At 36.2% G+C, this 27,424-nt stretch overlaps 1 protein-coding gene across 5 annotated transcripts in view; it reads right to left on the bottom strand.

The window, feature by feature from the left end:
* LOC134667486 (caskin-2) overlaps positions 1-27,424 on the bottom strand; it is a 431,327-nt gene that overhangs the window by 172,740 nt on the left and 231,163 nt on the right. Inside the window, exon 1 of one of the 5 annotated variants that reach the window (XM_063524905.1) lies at positions 7,753-8,033. The exons of 2 other annotated variants lie outside the window; for them this stretch is intronic. Coding sequence is in view for 2 of the 3 variants with exons in the window: in XM_063524907.1 (XP_063380977.1) it covers positions 7,753-7,786 (34 nt within the window). In the remaining variant the exon portion in view is untranslated. Of the gene's footprint in view, positions 1-7,370; positions 7,408-7,752; positions 8,034-27,424 lie in introns of those variants that run through there. 2 more of the 5 variants (XM_063524907.1, XM_063524908.1) reach the window with 2 other exon arrangements.

Genomic DNA, 27,424 nt, shown 5'->3' with positions numbered 1-27,424 from the left:
TCATACTGACCTTACACTTATTAAGATAATCATTAATCAATGCAAGTATAAAACACAATTTCACCTACCTTGACATTCAAGACATGCAAGTTCCTGACCCGTAAACATTGAAGATATTAATAACAGAGCACACACTGATACAGCTAATGAAGAAAAAGTTTCCAAACATGCAGTTAAACATATGCCTCAAGAACAAAGGGTACAATTAAATCAAAGCGAGAAAGATAGCGATGACAGAGGCGTAAATGGTGTTGAGATTACAAAGAGCCCGGTTAAGGCATGCACCAAAATGGGAACCTTGACTAATCGGACCGAGCGAGGATGACGGCAAAAAGAAAAAAGCCGGAAACTTTCTAGCGAACATTGTTTACGCGCATTCTTGTTGGTCAAGTTGAAGACGGTTTGGAAGTTTCGGTGTAAATCGTGACTTACAAAGTTTTGCACTTAACTAAAACTTAATAATTTCGGCGACGTTGCAGTAAAAAGTTGTATTTATTGAATTAAACCGACGATTTGTCAAAGGAATGATGCGATCTTCAGGATGTTAGTGTCGTTAACTAACAACCAATCGGACTTCAGTCAACCGGACCTGGTTGATGAACATGGTTTAGTGCTGCAGTGGCTATATATGTTGGGTTTTGTGAGCTGACCTGACAATATCTCGTCCTTGTCTTCACTTCATAATTACATATTTGTTCAATTTGTAAATTAGACTTAACTCACGCATCAACATCAAGCAAACTACATCCGTCCAAGCAAGTTCGTATAATCTTTTAATAAGATCCCGCATCGTTCAAGTAAACCGTAGCTCTTAAGAGAGTTGTTTAAGCCTGGCTAGATGCCAGACCAGTCATTCCGATCACGATCTAGTTGAAGACTCAGGAAACCATTATGAGCCTTGCTTTTCCATTACTCGTAGTTGTTACGGATCTATAGATCAAGGAATAGTGGTCCCATGAGAACGCAACCAATGGGAGTTACACGGCTAGGACGTTAATCGCAAGGCCACCTGCGACTCGGATGAATCCCCAAGATTTAGATACCACTGTCTGTATTGATAATTTGTAGGGAACACAGCCTCAAGTGCATGTCTATTTAGCAGGATTTAATGTAAAGTTGGAGTGAAAGTAGAAAGAGACCATGATGTTTATTTGTGTCTAAAATCTATTCGTTTTATAGCTTGGGAAGCTTTTCTAAAATCAAACTGCGATATTATTGATAAGGATGACCTTTTTATTACTTCAATCAGTAATTTATGGACTATAGGATATAACCCCACGCTCAAACGCTTTGTCCAAAAAAATAAAAATGTTAACGACCCTAAAAACTTTTTAACTCGCCCCAACAAAGTAAACAAATAGAGGAAATTAAAAAAGTCACAGCTGTGACTCGACTCAATCCTGAAACTAATTTATTCCGGGCAAACAGGATAACAAAAACGGCGCGAAGCTGTGAGAAAGTTTTGGAAATTAAAAAATGATCCGGATATGAATAGTATCGTTCAAAGATTGTGTTACAACAACAATGGGTCTTAATTATTACAGGGGTTTATCTCCGTAATTTGAAATTTCTGAACACCTTTACAATGAACCGGAAGGAGTAATTTAGTTTAATTGTTTTAATTCAAATATAATTTTATGGTCATTATTTCTGTGAAAAACACTTTATGCTGGCAAATAAAGGTAACCCTTAACTTTAGGACATGACAGTAAATCCGCCTGCTGTAAAACATTCACTACTTGAACCACTCTCGGTGCAAAAATATTCGCACCATGTTTCAAGAAGGTAAATTTGAATGCACCAGGGCTACGAATAGGTATACGATGTCTCCGAGTCTCTTTACTAAAGCCACGGTAAGCAGGTCACCATAGACTCAATGAAATCAACTCACAGCTATCGGAAACTTTTAATTAACTGTCATTCGTCATTGTTAATCCCTATACCCATTCAGATTGAAAATCAAAATTCTTCCAAAGAATGGGAGTGATTAACGACATGTCACCGTCCCTCGTCATGGAAGTACAAGTCATGCGATATAATAGCAATACTGTAACGATACGGCGCGAAGTAAATTACCCACGGCAAATTAACTGGGTGTAACTGCGGTAATGTGAGTTTTAATTAATGCTCTCGTATAAATATGCTGTGTCTGAATATTGATTAATGCCATAAATGACCCTATTACTATCCTCTAATAGGGTTCGGCCACCGTAAAGACATATCTATCCGGAAATCACCCAATTCCTCATCAGATCAGTGGAATTTTACATGCTTTTTTTTTACCACGGATATTTCCCATATCTCTTGGTAAATGTGCACCAAAACTACCTGCTTTACCTGATTTGCTCTATTTAATTGATGTTACTTTACAAGTATTTTTTTTTGTTTTGTTTACTATAGTGTCCCATTGCTGGGCAAAGGCCTCCCCTCGTTTTCTCCACTCGACCCTGTCATCGACAAGTAATTTTTATGACACAAAATTATGCGAACCAATATTGTTTTTGACCGTCCCTTTCTTTATGTGCTACAATTTCTAAGTTGCCAATACATAAACTTATATATGTGGAAGAACCAAGGCCTATTTGAGGAATGTATGTTTAACATTTGAATTTTATCATGACAAAGAAGGAAGCGCAACCAAATATTCATGTTGATATATTGCAGTCAATCATAAATAATTCTTTATTGAAGTATTTACCAAATGAAGTAAATAAAACCATCATTACATCTACTTGGAAGTAACATTCGATAGCAACGGAAGCACTCCGGCACAGGATATGGTAATAGCAAAGAAATTGAAGCACAGAACGCCAGTCTATTTCAGTCTGCCGTGTAAGGGCGATTTATTTTCAGTCCTATTTCCTCTGCAGCCGTGCTGCCCGTGATGGAGCACTATTGGATACATTAGGCCGACTTATGAGGCAAGTAATAGACAGGTCAACCAAATTTAAGGGAGAAAACTAATTTGGATCTAGTTACGGAAACAAAAAAAGAAATCAACGAAAACAAACTATACGGATAGAAGCAGACGAGCATAGATATTTTGGTAAATATCGACTCGATTTTACTCGAGAGGAAAATGAAAGATAAGAAGTGGGATGAGACAAATTATATTAGAAACGGCCTCATTCCGGGAACTGAAAGGTCTCCGGTAACGTTTTAAGGAATTAATTTAGACGTAATAAGTGAATTCGTCAAGATTCCTCGAGCAAATTAATTTGGAACGAAAATTCAGTCAGGCGTCCTAATGGAGAGTTCTTTGTCAATTACTCGCGTTAAACCAGGTCAGATATTGCGTTCTTAGCCTGAATTTAGTTTCCTGTTTATAAAATTATATTTTCGCTGAATGAAACTGTAAATTTGCGATTCTGTAAAGAGGAAACGCGATCTAAATGCAAACAAGTACAAATCTTTATATACAAACTACAGTAATTCAGCAACTATGTCTGATACAATTTCAACTATTGCACCGGTAGTAAACATGAGGGTATAAAACAAACATGACGAAAATACAATTCCATCAGTCAAGATTGCTGACTGTAACAATATAAATGTTAAAAGATATGCATCAGATACACCTGGATCGAAAATGTACGTTCAAAAACATCTGCGTCCTTGTATGGTTTTGGGGGAGTGCTCGGACCAATTTTGAACGCCTGTTTTAAACCCATTCCCATAAATAACGCGAGTGCGGACTTTTCAAGTTTTTGGGAAAACCAATGTAACGTCAGACCCGTAACAACTATACACAACGGAAGAGCGCGCTTATAGTGGTTCACCTGAGCGTTAGACTCGCCGGTGTGAAGAAAGCTTTTGGAATATTAATCCCTGGCAGCTGCCTGACAGGTGGTGTGGTACGTGCGCTTCAATTACACGGATTCGCGTTAATTTTTCTTCCTGATGTATAATTTATAATACTTAAAAATTCTACCTCCTCGCTGCAGTAAAAGTCTCTGATTTTGCATACAATTTATGTATGTATTAAAATTATAAATAAGTATCAACATTTTATTATAAATAAAATGTAGGATTATTTATACCTGTCTAATCTGTCTATTCAAGATATTTGTTAACGTTATGTGAGACCAGTTTGAATTTACATAGATCCATTTTTAATCATGATTCACACATGCATATTACAATGTTTAATACCTATTAGGCTACGTGATGTCATTCTCAGATAATTTATAATCAATACCGGTTTCCTAGGACTTTGATATCACACAAACACAGATAATGGTTCTACCTAGAAGCACCTTATAAGGATGGCTCAGTCCATGAGCCTCCGTATAATATTCATTAATTACCTCAACCACTGCATCTAATACAGTAGATGTTCAGTAGCTCACAGGTAAATTGTTTAGTTGCTTAATATTGTTACCAAATTCGTCCGTTTTTTGCCGTAACAGTATAGCCTGTAGCATCCAGGATAATATTAATGTAGAAAACAGGAAAACAGTTACAATACAAATAACGTTGCATACAAAGTTATAACAAGTGAGGTTAACAGTTGAAACAGATGTAGCTCAGAAGTATTGTTGCACCTGGTTTGATTTTCCTCGAGCTCAGCGGAATTAATATTCATAAAGCATTCTTGCCGATTACTCAAACTCACTACACGTGTCGCTAAGGACTGTTTGTTGGAGTTTACAATGTGTTTGCTACGCCGGTTTACTGCAAATGTTAGCTGTTCCCAGAGAAGTAGGTATTGTTCTGATTCCATTTACTGGAATACATTTGTACCACGTAGGTGGTTCTTAATTAAAATTCACAGCCTGTTTTGCAACTTCAACTATCCAGAAAAGTTACATTATTTTGAAAGATTCTTGTCATTGACAATTTAATCTTGATGTCACTTATAAGTAGAATCGTCAGCACACTGACCTAAATCATTTGTTTGTTGTGGATCATTTGTTATCTGCAATAAAGAATGGAATTGAATTGAAATACCGTAGCTATATTGTCATTTAATTGATTTCATATCTCACCCATTCATTCATACCAAACAAATTCCGAAACAATTTTCTCACATTATGCGCTCAATTACATCGAATAGGGATAGAGAAATTATGAAAACACCTAGAGAGTAGATCTTATCGGGCCGCCGTCGATCCCACAGTTGTCAATAGAGCGACTCCGGCGCAGGCTGCCGTACAAGGCAGTGACCGTAGATACTCGATCATAATCGGTGGAAAAACTCCTCGAGCCGGACTTGACCCCTTTGGGATCTAGACGGCCATTTGCGCAAATTCTGCTGTAGTTTATGGCTGTCATTTTGGATTAAGCTGCAGATAACGTGATCTGATTTCTCTAAAAGATTTCTGTTTTCCTGGAGCCGCTTTCACTTCCTAAACGTTTTGCTTGCTACCGTTTATCTATACAACGTTATAATCTACCTACACTATCTTTATCGAGAGCATTATTGCGTCGCCCGAAATACTTTCAAGTCCAATAAAAACATCTTCAAGATCCATTGAATTCTTTACGCAAACTGCACACCCCTGTGAAAGGACTTTTGAAAGCTTTGTTCCGCTTTAACTGCAACATAATGGGGCTTAATCCTCAGCTGCAGTTAGTCACGAGATAAAGGATCGTGGATGCGCGCGAGCATCTGGCGTCCCACGTGCCGCCCGCGCAGGTTTTGAGAAACCTTCGACTTTTTCTCTTTTCCTTCATTCATCATACGTCTATAATAACAGAGTAATTCAATCTTTAATTAAATTTCATTCTCTCCGTTGGATTTGTTATTTCAGATGCGTGGGCAAACGTTTATTATCTTTACTATCACTATTTGGTTCTTTTGTGGCTGGTATAAATATTGCTCGCGCTTGAGCCGAACCTACATCAACAATTATTTTAGTTTTATTCTCAGATTTCTCAGACACTATCGACGTCTGAAGGTCAGCGAGATTTGTTTGAATTGCAGCAATTTTCTAGCGAATATCGACATTTGGCCAAACATTCACCCTAATGGTGTCATCGCATCGTATGCGTCCCGAATTCGGCTGCACATGTGGGGAGCTGTTTTTTGTCCGTCGACATCTGAGGTCTGTTCCGTAACATGTGCAAATTGTTTAGTTACACTCGAGCTTGTAGGGATTCAGCCTCTTCAGAGGCTTTTAGCAAAACATTAATTATTTGTACATGTGCTAACGTTTAACACAATTCTCATGCTACATTTTAGGTAGGTATACCAATATCATTTGATATTGGTTGTCTATCGGAGCTAGTTAGAATAGTTTGCCAATCAAGATCGGAATAAAGATAAGTGTCAAACAAAGCTAATATCAGTATTGCGATCGTAAAGTAATTAGGTAGCCATCATGTTTGGCAGACCCGATACTGGAATCAGTTATGTAACGCTGCCATACATGATCCAAAAATTTTTTATTAAGCTATGAGCTTCATCACATCTGATATTTGAGTAATTCTAAGCATTTCTAGCCTGAAGTGGGGGGGGAGGGTGGGCTACAAAGACGGCCGCCACCCGTCATCTTTAAAAAAATCTATTCTGATCCTGGTGGGTACTAGGGCAAGTTTGGTATCATTTTCGTATAAACCAAAGACGTAGAATTCATTGCTGATATTTGTTTTTTTTCAGTTTCATAGTAATTTTACAAGAAAAACGTAAAAAGGTGAAAATTTTGGTTGGAGATTTTTGCTACGCGGAGCCGAAACTACAAAAGATAGAAAGTTGAAATTTGCACACTAGATTACATTTATAAAGTGTACAAGCGATAAGAAGCGATTTTGAGAAATTCAACCCCTAAGGGGGTTAAAAAGGGGATGAAAGTTTGTATGGGGTTCAAGTTTTATTTTAAGCTAGGAATTTGAAACTTCGTAAAACGATATATTATTACAATACAAGAAAACTAATTTCAGCGTTTTTGAAAATTCATCCCCTAAGGTGGTGAAAAAGGGGTTGAAAGTTTGTATGGATATCAAAAAATTTTTCGAACGCGGGACTTGAATCTTTGTATTTGGGGATATTATTAAAAGACAGGAAAAGTAATTTCAGCGTTTTGTAAAATTCATCCCCTAACAGGGTTAAAAAGGGGTTGAAAGTTTGAATCCATTACAAATCCGAGTAGACACACATTTCTTATTGCCTCCCAGGCTTGAAATGCTTAGAATTACTCAAGGAACATATGTGATGAAGCTCATAGCTTAATAAAAAATTTTTGGATCAACTTTATAACTGCTTCCGCTACGAGTCAAGGATTAGTAAAGACGCCTATGCTGTGCTACAAGCGCGTTCAAGGTTAACTGTGTTAGTTTATCAGAAACGATTATTTCCAAAGTTTTCTACTATTGAACAACAGGCATGCTTGCTTTGTTGTGTAACCTCCATGGTGGTGATTAAATCTCACCATTATTATTAACTGGCTCCATTCAAACACCCACTGCTGCGCTAGGCGGTGGAGCTATGCCGTCCACCCACAAGTCCCGTAGGCGCGACAGGGTCACACACACAAGCCTTTATTCATAAATAAATCCACTTCTAAACACACCATTATGTTCATGCTAACTCAAATTTACATTCGGAGAGTCAATGTCGTCTGTGTGTGACCAAGGTCTGCCATTGTTTTGGCTGTCTCGGTGGTCCGTATTCATTTAAACATGATTTTTTAAGCCTCTTCTCCCATGATGTGCAAACCTCGAATGATCCGTGCGTCGTGCAAACCAATCAGATCCTAATCCAGCATACCAACATAGAACACGCACATCATGCATAAACTAAGGGGACTTTACCATTTATTTTCATGTTACTATTCAAGAGGACCATCGGCTTAAGTTTCCAGAAACTCACGATAATTAGTTTCAGCACATAAAGCACACATTCATAATGGAACGTCACTGACACTGCACTGAGATCCACTTAAGACTCACGTCCGTGTACTAAGTTTTGTCACAAGTTTAAATTGGATACACGTTTCGTTCACTGAGTAGAGCGCGCGTGCGTTCACAACGAGCGCGGGTGAGAAACTGAGCTCGGAGTGCAAGCGACGCGAGTCGCGCGGTAGCCGTTCCCCCTTGCTCTTCCCGCCAGAACATCGCACCCAACAAGTCCAGCGACTGCTCCGGACCTTTGTGCGTTTCTCGTAGTTTTTTCTTCTTTGACAGGGCTCGCGTGGGCCGCGATCTGCCGCTCGATAATGTAATAACCCACGATTGTAGTTTATTTACGCGGTGCCGTTATCTGCACACTCGACGACGAGTGCATCGATAAAGTTGCGACATTCTGCACGTCGCCACCGTCCATAGGTGCTTGCCTCGACAATTGTTTATCAACATGTCCAGTTCCTAGTAGTTGTCGTCGCTTATAAATGATAATCTATCTAACGGATCTACTTTTATTTAAAGAAACGTCTACAACAACTTAATGCTCATGATGAACGTTGTTAAAAAAGTCCAAGTCATAATTCACACAAGTTTTATGGTGGTAATTATCGTATCAAAATTGAATTAAGCAACCAATTAAGCACGTCAAAAAACCTCTTGTTAAACAGAAAGTTTCCATTTGGAAATGCAAAATTCGGAGCAAAAATTAGTTAATTAATTTAACAACCGCACATCTGTATTCACAGCGAGTGTGAAACCTGGCGGGCGAAATATTTCATCGGAACGAATTAAAATTTATCCATTTCTCATCCACAGATTGTGGAGGCGAATAAAAAGGCGAGAGGACGTAAAGGGACCAATTCGAGAATTATAATAAGACAAAAAATATATACTTTACCTACGAGAGGTAAGGGAAAATCAACGTAAATAGGTAGGTCATTCCTTATTTATTTATTACCTATAATTAAATTGTATTTGAAGTACCTATTGCTATCTTGGGTTAGGTAAGTTTGCATTTTCAGTTCTAAAAAATCATTTATTAAGATTACAGAAGTTTCGAAATGAATGCTCATGCTGCTGAGATTAAAAAGTATCATCTTAGTTTAGAGCTAGGTTGTCTAAAGGCAAAAAATTTTCATGCCAAGCATCAACAGAAATCCAAATCCAAAAATCCAAGACTCAAAACAAGACAGTTCATTCAAATGATTTGTAGGCTCCAAAATCATCTGACTAATCGGGCATTAAGTCGAACTGCCCGAAACCCTCAATTTTTAGGTTTTGGTCGTTTTATGAAGGTTCTGGGAAGGCCGGACCGCAAGGTCGACTGGTTATTGTTACTATTATTATCAAATTATGGCCGGGGTGAGAATCCAGTTGATCTCCAGTTGATTTTATTATTACTGACATAATTAGGAACTTGAGATACCCATGCCCGGTTTTGGTGTAATTATGACCGATATTTTTTTCAATTGATTGAGCAGGTTTTTTTTCTCTTTCATTTGGGAGGGAAAAAGAAGCAGACGTTTTAGATATTTACGCTGTGGAGAAGCGCTAGTCTCACAAATCATTGTCAGATATATTTGCGCGCTTCGTCGTGCAAGATATTAAATAATGACAGGTGTCTATATAGAAAATCCAAAATTTTACCAGGGCTGGATACTGTCCTGGTCTCGAGTAGCTGATTCTAGGTGTTCACCTCGTCTGTTCCCGTCAACTTCACCGGTTCCTTGATTTAGCTTAGACTTCATCCTCACCGATCATTAATCAAAATCATATAATCATCCATTCTTCGATTTAACTTACCTGTAAAGAAAATAATACGGTTATATTATAAATATTACAATACAATATATCTACATTATTTAGTCTGGCAAATGACCCTACACTAGCTATCAACTCTTTTCGATTTATCATCATCATCATCATATCACCCTAAACACTGCTGGACAAAGGCCTCCCCCAAGGACCACACTGCTCAAGAGCTGTTCCTATTCATGTTCTGCATTTCTACAATGTTGATCAGTTCGTCAGTCTACCTTTCCTAGGGATCATATCACACTACGTCTTCGTGTAGATCATCACCATAATTTTTTTAGCCCAATAGCTCAGTAGTGGGACCGGATTTTTGCATTATAAGTTTTGAATATTCTAAAGTTGAAAAAGTGCTACTTATCTGATATGGGACATATTTTTAAGCATATTTGCAATATATGATGAAAAGTTAGAACGAGCGTTAGATATAAATTAGGTATTTGTATATTTTTAGTAATGATTTTTTAATATTGAATTAAAGTGCAATGTTTAAGTTCCATTGTTTATAATATGTATGACGCTTTATAATGTAAAATTATTAGAAATTTTTCTAACGTGCTTCTTTGTCAAACTACAATTAGCTTATTATTTTGTCGATATTGAATTAAAGTTTAATAAATCCACAACAACATTACTAAATTTTTAAGTTAATAGGCAAGCTAAAAAGCTAGAAGAATAAGATATATGCTTTAGAATTAATATGCGTTTTTTGTCCTATAAGATCTTATATTGAATTAGAGTCTGTAAAAATAAGTCTATTACTATAAAATAATATACGCAGCCATATTATGGAAAGTAAGAAATTTCTCTGTGTAGCTTGCATTGTACTAGTAAAATCTAGTTAAAAAGGCGCGAAATTCATACATACGCCGCGCTGGTCCGTCAGTCGCCGGCGCGGCGCTCGAGAGCCTATCATAGCCTACCTATACCTCGCCCCTCGCCCCACCTCCCGCTCAGTAACACCGTCTGTCTTTTCTTATCATTCATTTGTTTGTTTACTGTGCACATATATAAATTAGATGCGGACATTACGTGAAATTAAAATATCTTATTACGTAAAAATACCTATAGCTGGTCAATCAGATCTTGTCAGTAGAAAGAGGCGGCAAATTTGAAAAATGTATTCGCGAAGGGATATCGTCCCATAGAAAATTTGAATTTCGCGCCTTTTTTTAGTGACAAGATTTGCTTGACCAGCTATATTTCATTATCTTGACTAATATTGTAATAAAATGTACAAGATATTCACAGCTATTTTTTACTATACATAGTTTGTCAAAGGACTGTCTCATTTCAAACAGGCCTTTCGTAGGCCACGTCTACGCCTCGGCTAGTCTGTGGCCATGAGTAAGCCCATTCATAAAAAAAAAAAACAGACAGAGAGAATCATCATACTATCTTTGACTTACACTAGTACTAGCACCCAAATATATATAGTTTTTAGGGTTCCGTACCTCAAAAGGAAAAAACGGAACCCTTATAGGATCACTCGTGCGTCTGTCTGTCCGTCTGTCCGTCTGTCACAGCTAATTTGCTCCGAAACTACCGCACCAATTAAGTTGAAATTTGGTACACATATGTAAGTCTGTGACCCAAAGACGGATATGTAACGTCAACAAATGAATTTTAAACATAGGGGCTACTTTTGGGGGGTAAACAATAAAATAAAAAAACAAAGTTTTGGAAACTATATCGTGTTACATATCAAACGAAAGAGCTCATTTTGAGAATCTCAAATATATTTTTCTTATAAATTTACAATAAAAAGTTTAGAAGTTATTCAAGAAAATAGACAAAAAATGACCATTCCCCCCCTCTATCTCCGAAACTACTGGGTCTAAAATTCTGGAAAAAATACAAAAAATAGTCCTTTACCTAAAGATGACAGGAAAACCTATTAGAAATCTAGAGTCAAGCGTGAGTCGGATTTAAGAACAAAAATGCGGTTAACGTTTTTTTAGGGACACAGCCGCAATGGTTTAAGTGAAACGTGATGTAGACAGCTATTGCGAAGGCCCTAGGCCGATATCCGCATAAGGCCGAAGGCCCGAAGCGTCCCAAAGAGGCGTGCCTTTAGCTTCAAGCGTGAGTCGGACTGAAGACAAAAAATGCGACTAGGCTGTATCTGGCACATAGCCGCAATGGTACTTGTAGTACAGTCAACAGCAGAAGTTGCTAAGCGGGCGAGGCGTTCAAAATGACCTTGACATGCTCTTATTGTCTTAACTATAAAGTCGCGTCCAGATAGTTTAAAACCACTCGCCCGCTTAGCAACTTCTGCTGCTGACTGTACTGATTGAATAGGTTACTATTGTTACGTGTTTTAAAAAGCACTAGGTATACAGGTTGGCTAAAAAATAAACTTAGTGTATTCCTGCAACGTGCAACCTGCAGCCAACGTGCAACCCTGAAATCGCGAAGAAAAATTTGGCTGTTTCATACATTTTGGCTGGTCCGTTTCTATGGGAGGATACTTCTTTTTTCGCGATTTCGGGGTTGGTCCTATACTAAAAGTTGCTCAGTATAATCCCAAAACCTCCCTGGCTACGGAAATACACTTATTTTTTGGCCACCCCACCACCATTGCGATTGGTGGATTTGGAATACCTACGTATTATCTCTCTTCGCCCTTCGAAGTTGTAGGAAGCGCGACCCGTCGGACGCTCGAGTTTTCAGCTCTACGCATTTGGACACTTGTACTATTGTTCGGCATTTAATTTTCAGAGATATAGAGATGTAAGCCACCACGCCAGAAAACTTCATTTGATTGACCCATTCGGGTTTTACAAGACGTTTCACTCACGTCACGTTTCACGTACAAAAAAAAATTTTGAAAATTGTGTGATGTACGGAACCCTTGAAATGCGAGTCCGACTCGCACTTGACCAGTTTTTTTGTTTTTATTTACTGACAAATTGGTTTGACCAACTATACCTATTTCTGGTTCCTATTGTCATGTCCTGTCCTATTCAACGTCAATATCATAATATGTATATTATAAACCAATTGCTCAATATTACACGGTATACATCCTGAATTTACAATAAGGTAATTGGCCTCACTTACCTTATTGTATATTCCGTGTGGGCCGTATATGCCTATATACAGCCCACCTTAAATTGACCGTAGTTATGCAGAAAACGACCAACTCATTTTTTTTATCAATGCAGAAAGCGACCAAAGCTATTGAGTTAGGGTGTAAGTCACTTTGACAAAAATAAAAAGTTGGTCGCTTTCTACAGAACTACGGTCAATTAAAATGTTTTTTTTTTAATGAACAGGATATGAAGTATGAAAAACTCATTCAAATAGGTTTCTCATTTATTTAAGTTTCTTCATTATACCAAAATAGTTATAAAAATGTTACGATACTCTTGGAAAATATACCTTTTATAAAAGTCCTATTATGGGCCTTATTGAACACTAGCAGTGTATTACTTAATCCCGCAAAAAATAATCATTTTGACAGTAGGTAATAACAGATTTTATTGTTTTTAACTTAAGAGTTATACATATACAAATAACAATATTTGATACTTCATATCAGGAGGATTTATTTATAATAAGTGAAAATAATTATTTTGGGCCTTAATAACTAAGGATATAAAAATTGTCTAGTTTACGCGAAAATAGTAGGTAACTAAACATAAATCTTTATTAGTTACAGTAGTATCATCTTTTAACATCTGGGGGCACGGAAGTGCCCCCGCCAAGACGAGCAAAGCGCAAGGGCACTATTTACCTTTTCTCGAAGCGCTTCGTCGTTTTTTGGAACCCTCATAACTTGGGGTTGGATTATACCAGATAAACAAAGTTCTCGGACTTATTAAGCATATCAATTGCATAGCTCTTATACTTTAGATTTTATTCATATCTAAAAACTTCGATTTCGTCACTGACTCACTCACTTGATGATCATCAATACCGGGTACTTCCTGAAGTCCTCTAAGAAGCTGAAATTTGGTATGTAAGATAGTTTTAGTACACAAACAACAAATAAATTCAAAAACTTGAAATTTTATTATCCCTAAGGGGATGAAGAGAGGGTTTCATTTTGTATGGGGAATCAATAATCGCTGAACCGATTTAGTTGAAATTTGGTATGTAGATAGGTATTGTTATGGGGAAGGATATAGAATAGATTTCAACCTCAAAGTTTACCCTTACGGGGTGAAGGCAGATTTCAACCCCAAAGTTTACCCTTACGGAGTGAAGGGTTTATATGGGGAATCAGTAAGAAGTACATTGTGTAACAGATGCCTCCAGATACTTATTTCAGGATTTTTAATAGTAAATCACCCCCAACCCTTTAAATTAGGGGATGGAAGATTGTCATAAGCAACTTACAAAAAGAAGTGAAATCCCACCAAAAACATTTTGATGTAAAATGTTGCCCAAACGAAACCATAAGGCTCGCACTGTCAAAAAGTTATCAGATCTCTTGCCAAGCTTCTAACTCTACAAGCCCTCTAACTTTACTAGCTCTACACCAAAAGTATGTGGCTTGGCCGTTTCGTTTCTACAAGAACTATTGTATGTAAGTTTAATACAAAAACCGCCCAAATGCGAGTCGGACTCGCGTTCCAAGGGTTCCGTACATTACACAATTTTTAACAATATATTTTTTTTAGAGAAAAGTGAGTAAAATGTCTTTAAAAAAACCCGTAGGGATCGGAAAACTAGGTACGTAAGTCCGACTCACGCTTGACTCCACATTTCTAATAGGTTTTCCTGTCATCTATAGGAAAAGAGCTAATATGTGTATTTTTTTCATAATTTTAGACCCAATAGTTTCGGAGATAAGGGGGGGGGGGAATGGTCATTTTATGTATTTTCTTAAATAACTTCTAAACTATTTTTTTTTAACTATGAAAAAATATATCTGAGATTCTCACAATGAGCCCCTTCATTTGATATATAACAAGATATAGTTTTTTCTTCTTCTATTTATCATTCATCTCAAAAGTGACCCCTTTATTTGAATTTCTGTTATTTACTTTACATGTATGTCCTTGGGTAATAGACTTACATGTGTATACCAAATTTCAACTTATTGGTGCAGTAGTTTCGGAGCAAATAGGCTGTGACAGACGGACAGCCAGACACACGAGTGATCCTATAAGGGTTCAGTATTTTTCCTTTTGAGGTACGGAACCCTAAAAATAATGAATTTAATCCATTTTTCACCTTATGCCCATGTGGCGGTAGCGAAACAGCCAAGCCACATATTTTGACTAAGGTGTAGAGTTAGTGAAGTTAGGGCTTGTAGAGTTTGAAGCTTGGCTCGACAAGAGATCTGACAACTTTTTGATAGTGCGAGTCTTATGGTTTCGTCTTAGCAACAATTTACATGAAAATGTGTTTGGTGGGATAATTTTTTACAGTATAAATATTTATTCGTAACAGTAAGTATTATCTTTTAACATAATTTTTACAGAGGCCGAGGCAGAGGAGGATTCTTACATAATTTTTTTTTTTTTTTTGATAGAGGCCTGGATCCCCGCTCCGGGTCATTCCTGGTGCAGAGGTTGTCCATCGCGATTCAGCGCGGTAATGCGGCAAGCGTTTTGGGCACCTTTGCGCCAGGGATGACGCGGGGTGGAATATTTGACTGACGGTTGACTGCTTTGTTTTCGACTTGTGTTTTTTAATTTATTAATTTGATGATTGAATATGTTTAGGTATAAGTTTTAATTTCTATTAGGTTTAGTTGTATTCATGGTTTATGTCATTGTATGATTTGAATAAAACGATGAATTGTTAAATTAGTGTAACTAGTACAGTTTAATTGATATATTGCAAGATAAAACTGTAGCAAAATACCATTTAGATGAAGTATAAAGATAATCTTTGAAAAAATATATTTAGTGTTTTGTAAATTAGTATATGGCTGCAAAAAGAAACAACATTGAGGAATTAGAGGACAATATTATTGAGGAATGAAATTTTTTGGCTGACTAAAGATTTTTATAAATTAACTACAAAAAAAATATACGCATGAGTCGCTGTTATATGACTTGTTGGATTACTTTTTATATGAAATATAAAGAAATAAATATTTTTACAGTACATCTGGTGCTACATTACGACACCGGTGCTATAATAAGCACATTAAAACACTCCCTTTGGCTGCGGTTTAAAATTCGTCACTCGTTGCAAAATATCTATTTTTCGCACTTCTATCGTAAATACCTACCTATGTATTAACAAAAAAAAGTCACTTGTAAATAGTTACTGCCTTTAAAAAGTATAAGTGCCTCAATGTTATTAGACTTTTTGATTCTTTAAAACATCTTTAGGTCAATAAAGCAAGTGAAAAATTATTAGAGTTAGACCAAGAAAAGTCTGCAGCAATTTTGAGAGCAGAATTTCATAGAAGTTTCTTCAAATCAGGGACCGTTACCGGTATTCTGACTACAGGTTATTATTGAGGTATAACCGGTGTAATTTGAATTTGGGTATTTATATCACTTAAGCTCCGAATAGAGGTATTCGAATACCGGTATTCAATAGTGTTATCGGTTTAGCCAATTGACAACAAATACCACTATTTGATAGTTGACTCCTAAAGCTATTACCGGTAATAAGTGCGTGCCAATACCGGTTGTAGTAGTACCACGATTCGTTCCTTCGCTACTCGTCAAGGACGTTGTCCGGCCCGCTTGTAAAGTTGTAAATACTTAAGATTCGGATCTTAGAATGCCCGTTTTCATGTTGCTGGTGAAATTAGCTGTTAGGTGATGATTTTGACGAATACATTTTTAATAGCATTCATTTGATTCTTTTAATTGTTTTTTAATTGTTGATTTAATTGTATTTTATTATGTATGTAGAGTCTGTGCGGAAAGAGAAGAGTCGTGGAATGTATTGGGCCCCATACATTCCACGACTCTTCTCTTTCCGCACAGACTCTAGTTTATAATCTCAAAGATATGAGCGCTGATTAGACGTGCGCGCCGCCGCCATAAGGAGTACGCGCGCCGCCGCCGCCGCCGGTAGTTTAAAATTCGCGCCGAATATTTTTTATAAGACAGTATTATGCAGCGTTAAAATATGTAATAGGTTATAGTCCGATAAGAAATAGTTGAAAATTATTGCGGGCGCCACTTCCTACGTAACTCTCACATTTTTGACGTAAAATATTTACTTAAAAATGGCAATAATTACGTACTTACGGAATTTTTCTGGTTATATAATTGAATTTCTACTATATTTTATGTCGCACCAACACCATACTAAGTCATTATTTGTCTTATTACAACGTAATGAACCAAATAGATAAAAAAATATTATTACGGATTTTTTTCCTGTGCGTTCATCAAGACATCAAGAGACAGGCCCGATTTCATTTAAGAAAGTTCTTACGAAAATATTGATAAAATTACATGCATTATTGTATACCATTGTTCAGATGTTGCTGCATCCTACGATACCCCGCTAAGTTTGATTTAATGTTAATAAAATGACGCCAATAACTGGTAAAATTTTACCACCTACGAGCTATAAACTTTTTGGAAAAATATAAAAATAGTAGGTTTTACTTTAGTTCATAACATAAGTTGACATTATCAGTAAGTGTATTTGTAATTAAAAGCAATTATTCTATAATAATTTAAAAAAAAACATGATATTGACAAAAAAAAAACCTTATGCATATAAAGTACTGTATATTCGGCAACGTCCAAAATACTAGACGTCTTTTCATTATGCAGCGTATCTTTTTATTTACACCGAACCTGGCAACATCCAACATATTTGTCATACCTATGTTTTTTTCGAAACTATTATAAATAGATTTTTTTCATGATTTTTCTACAATAAACAACCACATACCTAATAAGATAATAACACCGAAAAAATGATACTAACACAGTTTTTTAAGATTTTTTTCCCTTGTCGATTTAAGGGTTAAGCATGACTTTTCATTATACGTCTTAATATTGAAAAGTTGAAAAATTCCACGCCGCCGCCGTGGATTTTTTGGTGGCGCGCCGTTGCCCAATTATTTTCGACCGGCGCGCACGTCTAGCGCCGCCCGATAGGCATTTAGCCGGCGACGGTTCGCCGGTCAAAATTGGTTGGCGGCGGCGGCGAATCGGCGGCGTAGCCTTGAAAACTTGGTTTATGCGAAGAGAATTCAAACCTTTTAATTTCAAGGATTATTTATTGAATTATGGTAGGAAAAAAGTTTTTCATGCCATGAACTGTAGATAAGCAGCACAATGAACATCTTTATATTGTGAGGTTACTGTTAATTGAATTTATCACTAATTCACTACACTTATAAAACAAAGTCTCCCGCCGCGTCTGTCTGTAACTATATGAATGTATGTTCACGATGAACTCAAAACCTACTCAACTGATTTTCATGCGGATTTCAGCTATCAATAGAAAGATTTTTGAGGAAGCTTTAGTTTAGGTGTACAATTTGTTAAGGTTTTGTGTTATCCGTGCGAAGTCAGTGCGGGTAGCTATAGTCAAATATAATAGTTATTATATGTACGTATCGCCAGGAGAGGTGAATGATTACACACACTGCTCGCACAGAGTACCTACTAATCGCAAAAATAGTATGAATGAATCAATGAGTGAATGCGACTTGAAACGTACGATATTAAAAGCCTATAAAAAAAACCTTCAAGAAACTTTTTTACAGTTGATATCAACTTGATATTGGTACGAAATACGGAAGCCTAAAAAGAATATTAATTTCAAAATCTCACTGTCATTACATGATTTTGTTGTTGTGTGCGTGACTTCAACTATCGTGCTCATACCTTTACATTCAATTGTTGAGGATATGTTCTGGAATAGACGTATTAGGTTAGACTCCATATCACCTATTTCTTATTCATTGACATTGCCTGGCCACCGAATCGCTAACTACTGCCACATGTTTAGCTTAAGCATAGACAAGAGAAAGCATGCAGTCTAATATATATTAGCCAAAAAATTATATATCCGAACTTAATATAAGGTGCTAACAAATTAGCTACCAATATTTTTACAGCTGATAATACTCGACTCCTGGAGTATATTTAAGTATGAAACATTTAGGTTTTATGATGTTCTTTGAGAAAATTGGAAAACAAATTTGCTACGTAAAAACACCCTGTTAATGAGATAATTAAATGAGACCTCTTTTTAACTGGCCACTTCACGTTGATAAATGAAATGACACGTTGATGATAATGACATTTAACACAAACAATTGTTGGCAAAACAGAAAGTGTTAAACATCTTGTCAGTTAAATCATAGACAAATATAGTAAGCATAGAGTGCTCACTCCATACATCAGTTTTGGTACCAAAAAGACTATTATTTTCGTAATTGACATTTAGCATCGAGTAGCGGAATTATCAGTACCGCTACTTGATGCTAGATGTCTCAAATGTCGCGACTCACGAATATTGTATTGAACAACTATTTACAACTAATATTAACCCTTATCTTGGCATCGTAACACCCGTGATACATGGAACTTAAAAAAATCTAGCAGGTTCACTTTATTACCTAACAAAATAATTCTGCCATCAATATATCGAGCTACCCTCCTTACTTATAGAAAAAAATAATGGACACGAGTGTCATTGTAAATTAATTAGTAATAATCAACATGGTGCCGCGGAAAGAATAGATTTCGGTTCGTACTGGAAGTTTTGCATTTATTTCTTATGTTAGTATATATTTTTCCATAATCTACATTTTGATATCTTTACTGTCTCTTAGTGCATACATATTTACAATGCCTTCGAATTTAATAACATTTAATACACAGAACTTTACATGAAACTGTTAAGTATTATATTTGATACACTGCCAAGAACTCAGAAATGTACATATCGAAAGGATCGTATTACATTTAATACATTGCCAAGTTATCGTCAAAATAGTTTTACATGTTTTTTTTTATTTTTTTTATTTTTGTGGGGTTACAAAACATGCTTAAATTATTTAATATTAGTTGTTGTATTATTTAGTTATTAAACTTAAATTTTTTTAAGTACTAGATGTTATTTAACTATATATTCGTACGCTGTAGCATTATTGCTACGCCGTAGCCCGTAGCACGGAAAAATATGTGTATGGCAAAAAATGGCCCCAAAGTAAAAAAAAAAATATTTTTTAGTACTTTTAATTATTTGTTTACTTTTCATATTTTACTCAACTTTTTGCTGACGACTTTTTTGAAACTTTACGGGATCAAATTTTCCGCCCATGTGATCAGGTATTCGTAGATATAATTTATTTTTACAGGCTTAATAGTCATCTGATGCTTTAGATTGCGTTTAATTAGCAGTAAATGCTAATTACTGTTGAATTACATGTTTTATTTTTTTTTTAAACTAAATTTTTCTTCTAAAAAGTAGATAACTATTTTGTAGAGTAATTGGCATTGTATCAAATATGATACATATGATTTTCCGAAACTGGAAAAACCTGGATTTTTTCCCTTATTTTTTAATAGTCTAGTATGCTCAATAGGTGACAAAAAACTAAAAAAATGTGTATATTTAAGATATTTTGAGCCTTGCCAAGATAAGGGTTAAAGCAGAAGGAGTTGAAAATAAGTTCCAGTTAATCCTTGTTTAATATTAGCTGAAAGTTGTTGAGCATTAGACTTTTCGGTCGGTGCAACATCTATTGTCAAGTAGCAGTACTGATAATTCCGTTACTCGATACTAATGTTGACTACGAAAAGAATAGTATTTTTGGTACCAAAACTGATGTATGGAGTGAGCATGAGCACTCTATGTATTTTTTCTTTATGTGGTTAAATGCACGTAATGATTATTTTTAATTAATTTTATTAATATAATTTTAATTTATTTTTTTGTTCGGTAAATAAAACAAAAATATGATATGAAAAGTTTTCTTGATTTCTATTTAAAGTTAACTGTTTTTATATAAAGTACCATCTCTTAAAATATCGATACCTACAGCTTGGCAAAAAAGAGTAGAAATTAAAAAGTGGCAACATTGTAGTGTCGTCCCTTTCAAACCAATTTATATAAGAAAACGGGACGACACTACAGTGTTGCCACTTTTTAATTTCTACTCTTTTTTGCCAAGCTGTAATTTGTTAGCACCTTATATAAAAGCAATAAATTCCCGATCAAACTAATCTGCATAGCATTTGCAACGACAACGTGTGTAAATATCATCGTTAATGTCAAATTTCTATGAAAATATGACGTTTATATTATAATAACACTCCCTCACTTTGTTCTGTTCAAATCGGTGCAAAGTTAGCTTAGACAGACTCTAGTATCTAACAAGGTCACGCCGATGCCACGGCGATAGCGCAGTGTCGGCAGCGGCGACGCGAAAATTTTGGCGGCGGCGGCGGCGCGAAAATTTTGATGGCGGCGGCGGCGCGCCGGCGCGGCGCTCATATTTCATATGGAAATGTTTTCTGGGGTTAATTCTTTTCATTAATTCATTCATTAACCTCGTGCTTTGAAACGGTCGCAATTTCGAACCACTTGCTACGCTCGTGGTTAAATTATGAAATATTTCGCTTGTACTGCGATCAATATTAGCATGAGGACTTAACAACAACTTTAACCTCTTGTCGCAAAGTTTTTGGTTACTCTTTGATCAAGTGCAATGAATACCGGTATTAAATACGATAACCATTACCGGTATACTGAATACCTGTTATTATTGAGGTATTAATGAATACCGGTATTTCATTATGTCAATTAGTGTAGTTTAGCGATAAAGACAAAAACGGAATGACAGCAATACCTCTAATTCGAATATAGGTATAACATTTTAACCGGTATTCGTTTGACAGTTTATATACAGGTATTTAATAAAACCGGTTATACGGTCCCTGCTTCAAATCGACCTTATTAATAAGAGATTAAAAATATTCAAAATTATCTTAAAATATTTTAATCTAATATTTCATCTCATACGTTCAATAAGGCCCGGGACTGGACCTTTTTACCTGCACTGACAGTGGGCCTTCTTAGCAACAAGTACAAATTCAGAATAATTGGGAATAATAGGGAGCAACTGCTGTTTTTGAATGCTGGGCTTTGTTACCCGCCGGGCCTCATATGCCTGCACCTCACCTACCTTATTTATTTGTTTTACAAGGGGAAAAGTTGTTGATTAACCGCTCGTGCTAATATTGATACCCAAACAAAACATTTTTTTTATTAAATAGGAAGCAAACGAGCAGACGGATCACCTGGTGGTTAGCGATTACCGCCGGCCATGGACACCCGCAACACTAGAAGGGTTGCAAGCGCGTTGCCGACCTTTAAGATGGGGGTCTTTGAAGGTTTGAAGGTCGTATCGGACAGTTCTGGTCTGACGATCCCGCGGTGACCAGCCGTATTGGGACCGGGTTGAGGATCCAAAATCCAAATGGAAATGGGCCGGCCATGTAGCTAGAATGCACACCAAAAGATGGACTAAAGTGGCCACGCTGTGGAAATGGCCAGACGGCAAAAGAAGACACGGCAAACCAAACGCCAGATGAACTTCGTGACATAGATAAGGACTGGCCCAATACTGCACAAGACAGAAAAAGATGGCAAGAACTGGAGGAGGCCTTTTCCCGTGAGGGGTCCTAACCAAATTATATAATCATAGTAAAAAAAAATAAGTTTAAGTGTACAAAATATATTTAAAAAAAATAGAAAATAATTACCTTTTTGATATGTTAATTTAATTTTTGGCTATGGAATAAATGGGCTTTTTTATTTTTATTTTATTTTATTTATTTATCGGACAGTTCATTCCACAGTTTGGCTGTGCGAGGCAGGAAGTACATTCACAAATTCAAACATTCTAAAATTGAACCACGAGCGTAGCGAGTGGTTTGTAAAGTTGAACCTTGAGCGTAGTGAAGGTTTCAAGGGACGAAGGTTAAATAAAATTTTCACCACATCAACTCGTAAAGGCCCTCTTGATTGTTCGAAACGGATAAGAAAAGTGGCATTTAATTTGATGCAAATTTTGAGTTGTTTCCGTAGGTAAATTGGATCAGTTGGTTGGTAACATTGACGTTAAAATGATTAATATTGAATAACGTTAGTTTGAAATTGATTTAATGATAAAGTAAATATTGAGACTCCACAGTCAAACTAAATGTAGTTTTGTGGAGCATTGCATGTAACAATAAAGTTGTACCTTCTAGTATAATAAATAACTAAAATAAATAAATAAATAATCGGAGATGATCGCTCTTAAAAAATATATGTCGCTAGTCATTTATAACCTAAAAGCGCCAAATTACGCAAAATTATATTGAAATGACACCTGTGTATTGAATTTGAAGAATACTTTAACAAGGGTAGTTATCTGTATGACAATGCACCTAAAATAATTTTCAAATGTATCTATTATTTCTATACTTAACACGATAACGAATTCTACGTAAACGAAACCGCGGGCATTCCCTAGTACATATAGAAATAAATAAGGGAAGGTAAGTTTCCATTAGTGTACTGTGTAAAATAACTATTTACCATTGATAATAATTTTATAAACACTTTGCGTATTTTCAAGGGCACCGCGCTAACCGCTAGCCCGCGACCGTCGATCGCTGCCTCCTGCCACGGCGCACAGCGCGGCGCGCGAAAACGCCGCGCGTTTGAAATGTAACTTAATATAAGCTCGGAATGCATACTTACGTATCAGTATTTAGTGTCGCCGTGATTTTATATTTCTAATCTTTTGTGTGAGAAGTAAGATCTTTATTATGACCGTGTAATATTAACTCTACAAACTTTAATTCAATATTGGCTATACTGCTTAACCAGAAATCAATATCTAGACAAGCACATTGTCTACATTTCTAACTTTTTACATGTATACTAAGTTGATAGATAATATCGTAATTTTGCAATATCAGCTACTCTAATTCTGTATTTGCATAATAATTCGTGTTTTTACGTTCACCAGAAAGCAGCTGTTCCAGATTTCTAAAAACCGAATATTGTGAATAAATTAAAGTGTTATTGAATATTTTAAAGTTTTTTGTAACTTTAATTTTATATTTACATAGTTATTTAGCAAAAATTGAAATATTTAAATATGGCCGAACGCTCCACCTAAAATTTTCTAACTTTTTACATGAATGTTATTTAACATGCTTACAATAACATATCAAAAAAGAAAAAACTTTAATGTTATCAAAACCCATTTTTGTTCCACCGCTGGTCTACAAGCAGCATTAATGGCATGTAGAATACGCAAGTACCTAAGTATAACAGGCTAGAACTATGTAAATGCCTAGCACGTCATTGTATCGAAAAGTAAAGGCATAGTTAGTTAGTTTTGCTGGGCATTTCACGCAGATCGATATACAAATTGCCTATTTTGCGTGAAACGGGGTAGCCCAACCTGTAACCATCCCAGCTCCTCCACGAAACCTAGCAAGGTCTTCAGATTGCTAACTGCCTCCTTCAGTATGCACGGCAAAGTAAACCTATGGTTTTAATAGCAGCAACTATAGGTACTTATATAAATATATTGGTTTTCGATAGCGTTCATTCATTTCCAAAAGTCGCATCGGCGTGGATTTTAATTAGTCGACAAAACCGGTAGCTCGGTCGATGCACTGCTCCGAGGGCAAGGGCTACCGTCCCGAATTGTCTTTCGGCTTTTTGAATTGCGAATTAAAAGTCAGGCTTGCAAAACGAAAGTTTTTCACCAGATGTCCGAAGGAGTGTTATGATTTTCAAGCTGTGTATTTATCTGGAAGATTAAACCGGTCCACGATTTTAAACCAGCACACACATGAAAGGTTAAGTTGTATGTAAATATGTATGAGTATGTGGTTAATTTTACAGCACACTTGCACTGGTCTAATTGCATGCCAAATAATACTTCGAGTGTTAAAATAACTTTTTAGGAGCATAGGCAATTCAGTGAGTTCTTATTCCAGCGATTCTTTTCTCGCCAAAATATTTAAAGTAGCTTTCAATTAAATACTTACATATCGGAGCCATGGTTCCTAAGAACAGATTTCGCTATCTCTCATAGTTTCTGACTTCTCCATACTGACCCATTTGGATTGATCACCCTGAATAGACATGTTTGAAATTTAGACATTTTAGTTATTTTATTACCTACAGTATACATTGTTCGCCATTGAGTAAACGTATAACTACTTTCAAAAACTTCCGCAGATTGTTTGCTGTAAATGAAACTAATATAAACCTGGGAAACCCCCATAGCCCATTTCTTAGAGATCCGGTTGTAAACAAAACCGAATTAGCTTTGTTTTTACGGAACATTTCCATTCTGTGAGTTAAATAAAGGGAATCAAGTGGAAACAAGAGTTCAAAGGATGAATGCTAATATTATTGTAACATTGATATCTTGTATCGGCCGTATCTATCTTCCATCTAACAGAACAATCGCTTCGCGAGTTCAGAGTCAAGCATGACTCCTACGCCCTAACATGGGCAAAAGCCAGATAGGTGCAGTCTGTTTGATGCTAGTTTCGAGCGCGCGTTCTAATCACAAGTTGTTTTACTAACTAAAAAAATAAACGATAATAATGTCACAGAAAAGTCTAACTTAATAACTAATGGCTACTACTTACCCCCAGGGAATTATTAAGACCTTAACTTAGCTGAAGGTGAAAAGAGCATATTTTATTTTGCTAAAAATGGTGTAAGTTTATAAGATATTGTCTGTTTCACTTGTCTGTTTGTCATTTAAATACTACGGATTGCATGTATTGTAACATTTATAACATAAAGTACCACAAACGTTTTTTGAACATTTTATTTTTGCTATAAATATGCCTATATAATTAACATTTTGCTATTAGACATGAAAAGTTAATTCGTCAACAACATATTGAAAGGCAGGGCGTAGATAGATACAGCCAAAATAATTATATACAGTGAAACCTGGTTAAGTGGGACCTGGATAAGTGAGAAACCTCTATAGCTGGGACTCATGGTGCGGTCCCGACACTTTAGCACTGAATTACCTCTGTTACTGAGAAAAAACGAACCTCTATAACTGAGATTCGTTGTTGTGATTTTAAAGTCACATTTACCTCTATAATTGATACAGAGAGTGTATTTTACCTCTTTTACTGAGACTATATTTATAAGATTACATTTTCCTAATTGTTTTTTAGAATTTTATAGGGAATTGACTTCTGTATCTGAGATAACATCAATCTATGACCTCTCTAACTTAGACTTCATTGAACAATTTCCGTATTCTTACTAACTCTTAGTCTATCCACAAATTCCGCATTTGCCTAATTGTGTCTAAACAACTTCAAGTTTGATTTAGTTAATTTATGTCAGCAGTTAAAACTATCGAATTGAAAGCTGAAATTTTGATAAGTAACACGAAAAATAAATTTTCATTTATTAAATTTCTAATTCGCTATGAAGTCCGTATCAAATTTAATTTAATTTTGAAATATCTATCCTTTGGAGAATCATTCAAAATAAATTCAAAGAAATATTAAAACAGACTTAAAAAATATTTAGGGTTGTCCCTAAATATTTTTTAAGTCTGTTTTAATATTTCTTTGAATTTATTTTGAATGATTCTCCAAAGGATTATTTTACCTTATTTATTTTTAAAGATAATTACTAAATACCTTATTAACCACCTCTATAACTGAAATATACTCTATTCTTACCTCTATTAATGGAACCCTCTGTAAATGAGACAGAAATGTATTTGTACCTGGCTAACTGGGAGCCTGTGTAAGTGGAAAACCTCTTTAAGTGAGACAAATTTGCTCGTCCCTTGAGATCCCACTTATCCAGGTTTCACTGTTTATGTAATCGCGCCTTTAGATCGCAAACTGGACAGGCTCTCCCTATCTTCACGCTGCCATAGCCCCTTGTCAGCCTACGTTTAGACTTCCTACGTCGCCGTGTTCGTTTTGTCCGTCTGTGTCCAGGTTGTTAGGTTAGGACCAGTTTGTTAGCACTGTTCGATGTGTCAGTGAAACAGCAAGCAAGATGAATGGCTGAAAATCTGAGAATATGCCAGCAATGGGGTTTTAGGTGATTATCACACTGGCACCGCCTCAGTGTGAAAGTCGCGGAGTAATAAAAGATGAAGATGATATTCGCTTACGGGACCAAAACGATTGCACATTAACTGGCAGCATGAAGAATTTTAAACGCGCCGTACAGACTCCATGGGGCTCATAAGCTTAGCTTCTCCACTTAAGATGGAATGGAAACCTTAAGAATTATAAACGCGCCGTTGGACGTCAGACTAAACAGGCTCTCCCTATCTTCACGCTGCCATAGCCCCTTGTCAGCCTACGTTTAGACTTCCTACGTCGCCGTGTTCGTTTTGTCCGTCTGTGTCCAGATTGTTAGGTTAGGACCAGTTTGTTTGTCCTTATGGTAGGCACTGTTCGATGTGTCAGTGAAACAGGCAAGATGGATGGGTGAGAATATTCCAGGAGTAAGTTACTGACATTACGATTTTTATTATAAATGTGTCGAGACGGCGTTCCTTTCCATTTCTCAAAAATTATATTGTTATTACCTGACTATGGGAAAGATTATGATTTTCAGTGTATACGTATTAGTATGTATGTATATGGGTAGGGAATGCTCCCGGTACTGACTTTGTATGGCGAGAACCGGGAATCCCCGGTTCCGGTACTGTATTTGTATAAAAAAGCCAGTACCGGGAGCACTCCCTTGGGTATATATTGGGCATACCGACCGCTACCGTTATGCCTAAAAATGGAGCTAGGCTCTCCGAAACATGTCGGGCGAGTGACTAATATTAGCTTATTATAGT

Source organism: Cydia fagiglandana, chromosome 9 (genome assembly GCF_963556715.1).
Source record: "Cydia fagiglandana chromosome 9, ilCydFagi1.1, whole genome shotgun sequence".
Taxonomy (NCBI): Eukaryota; Metazoa; Arthropoda; class Insecta; order Lepidoptera; family Tortricidae; genus Cydia; species Cydia fagiglandana.
The sequence above is the reverse complement of the archived record's forward strand: the minus strand, read 5'-3'. Positions and strand labels throughout refer to the sequence as shown.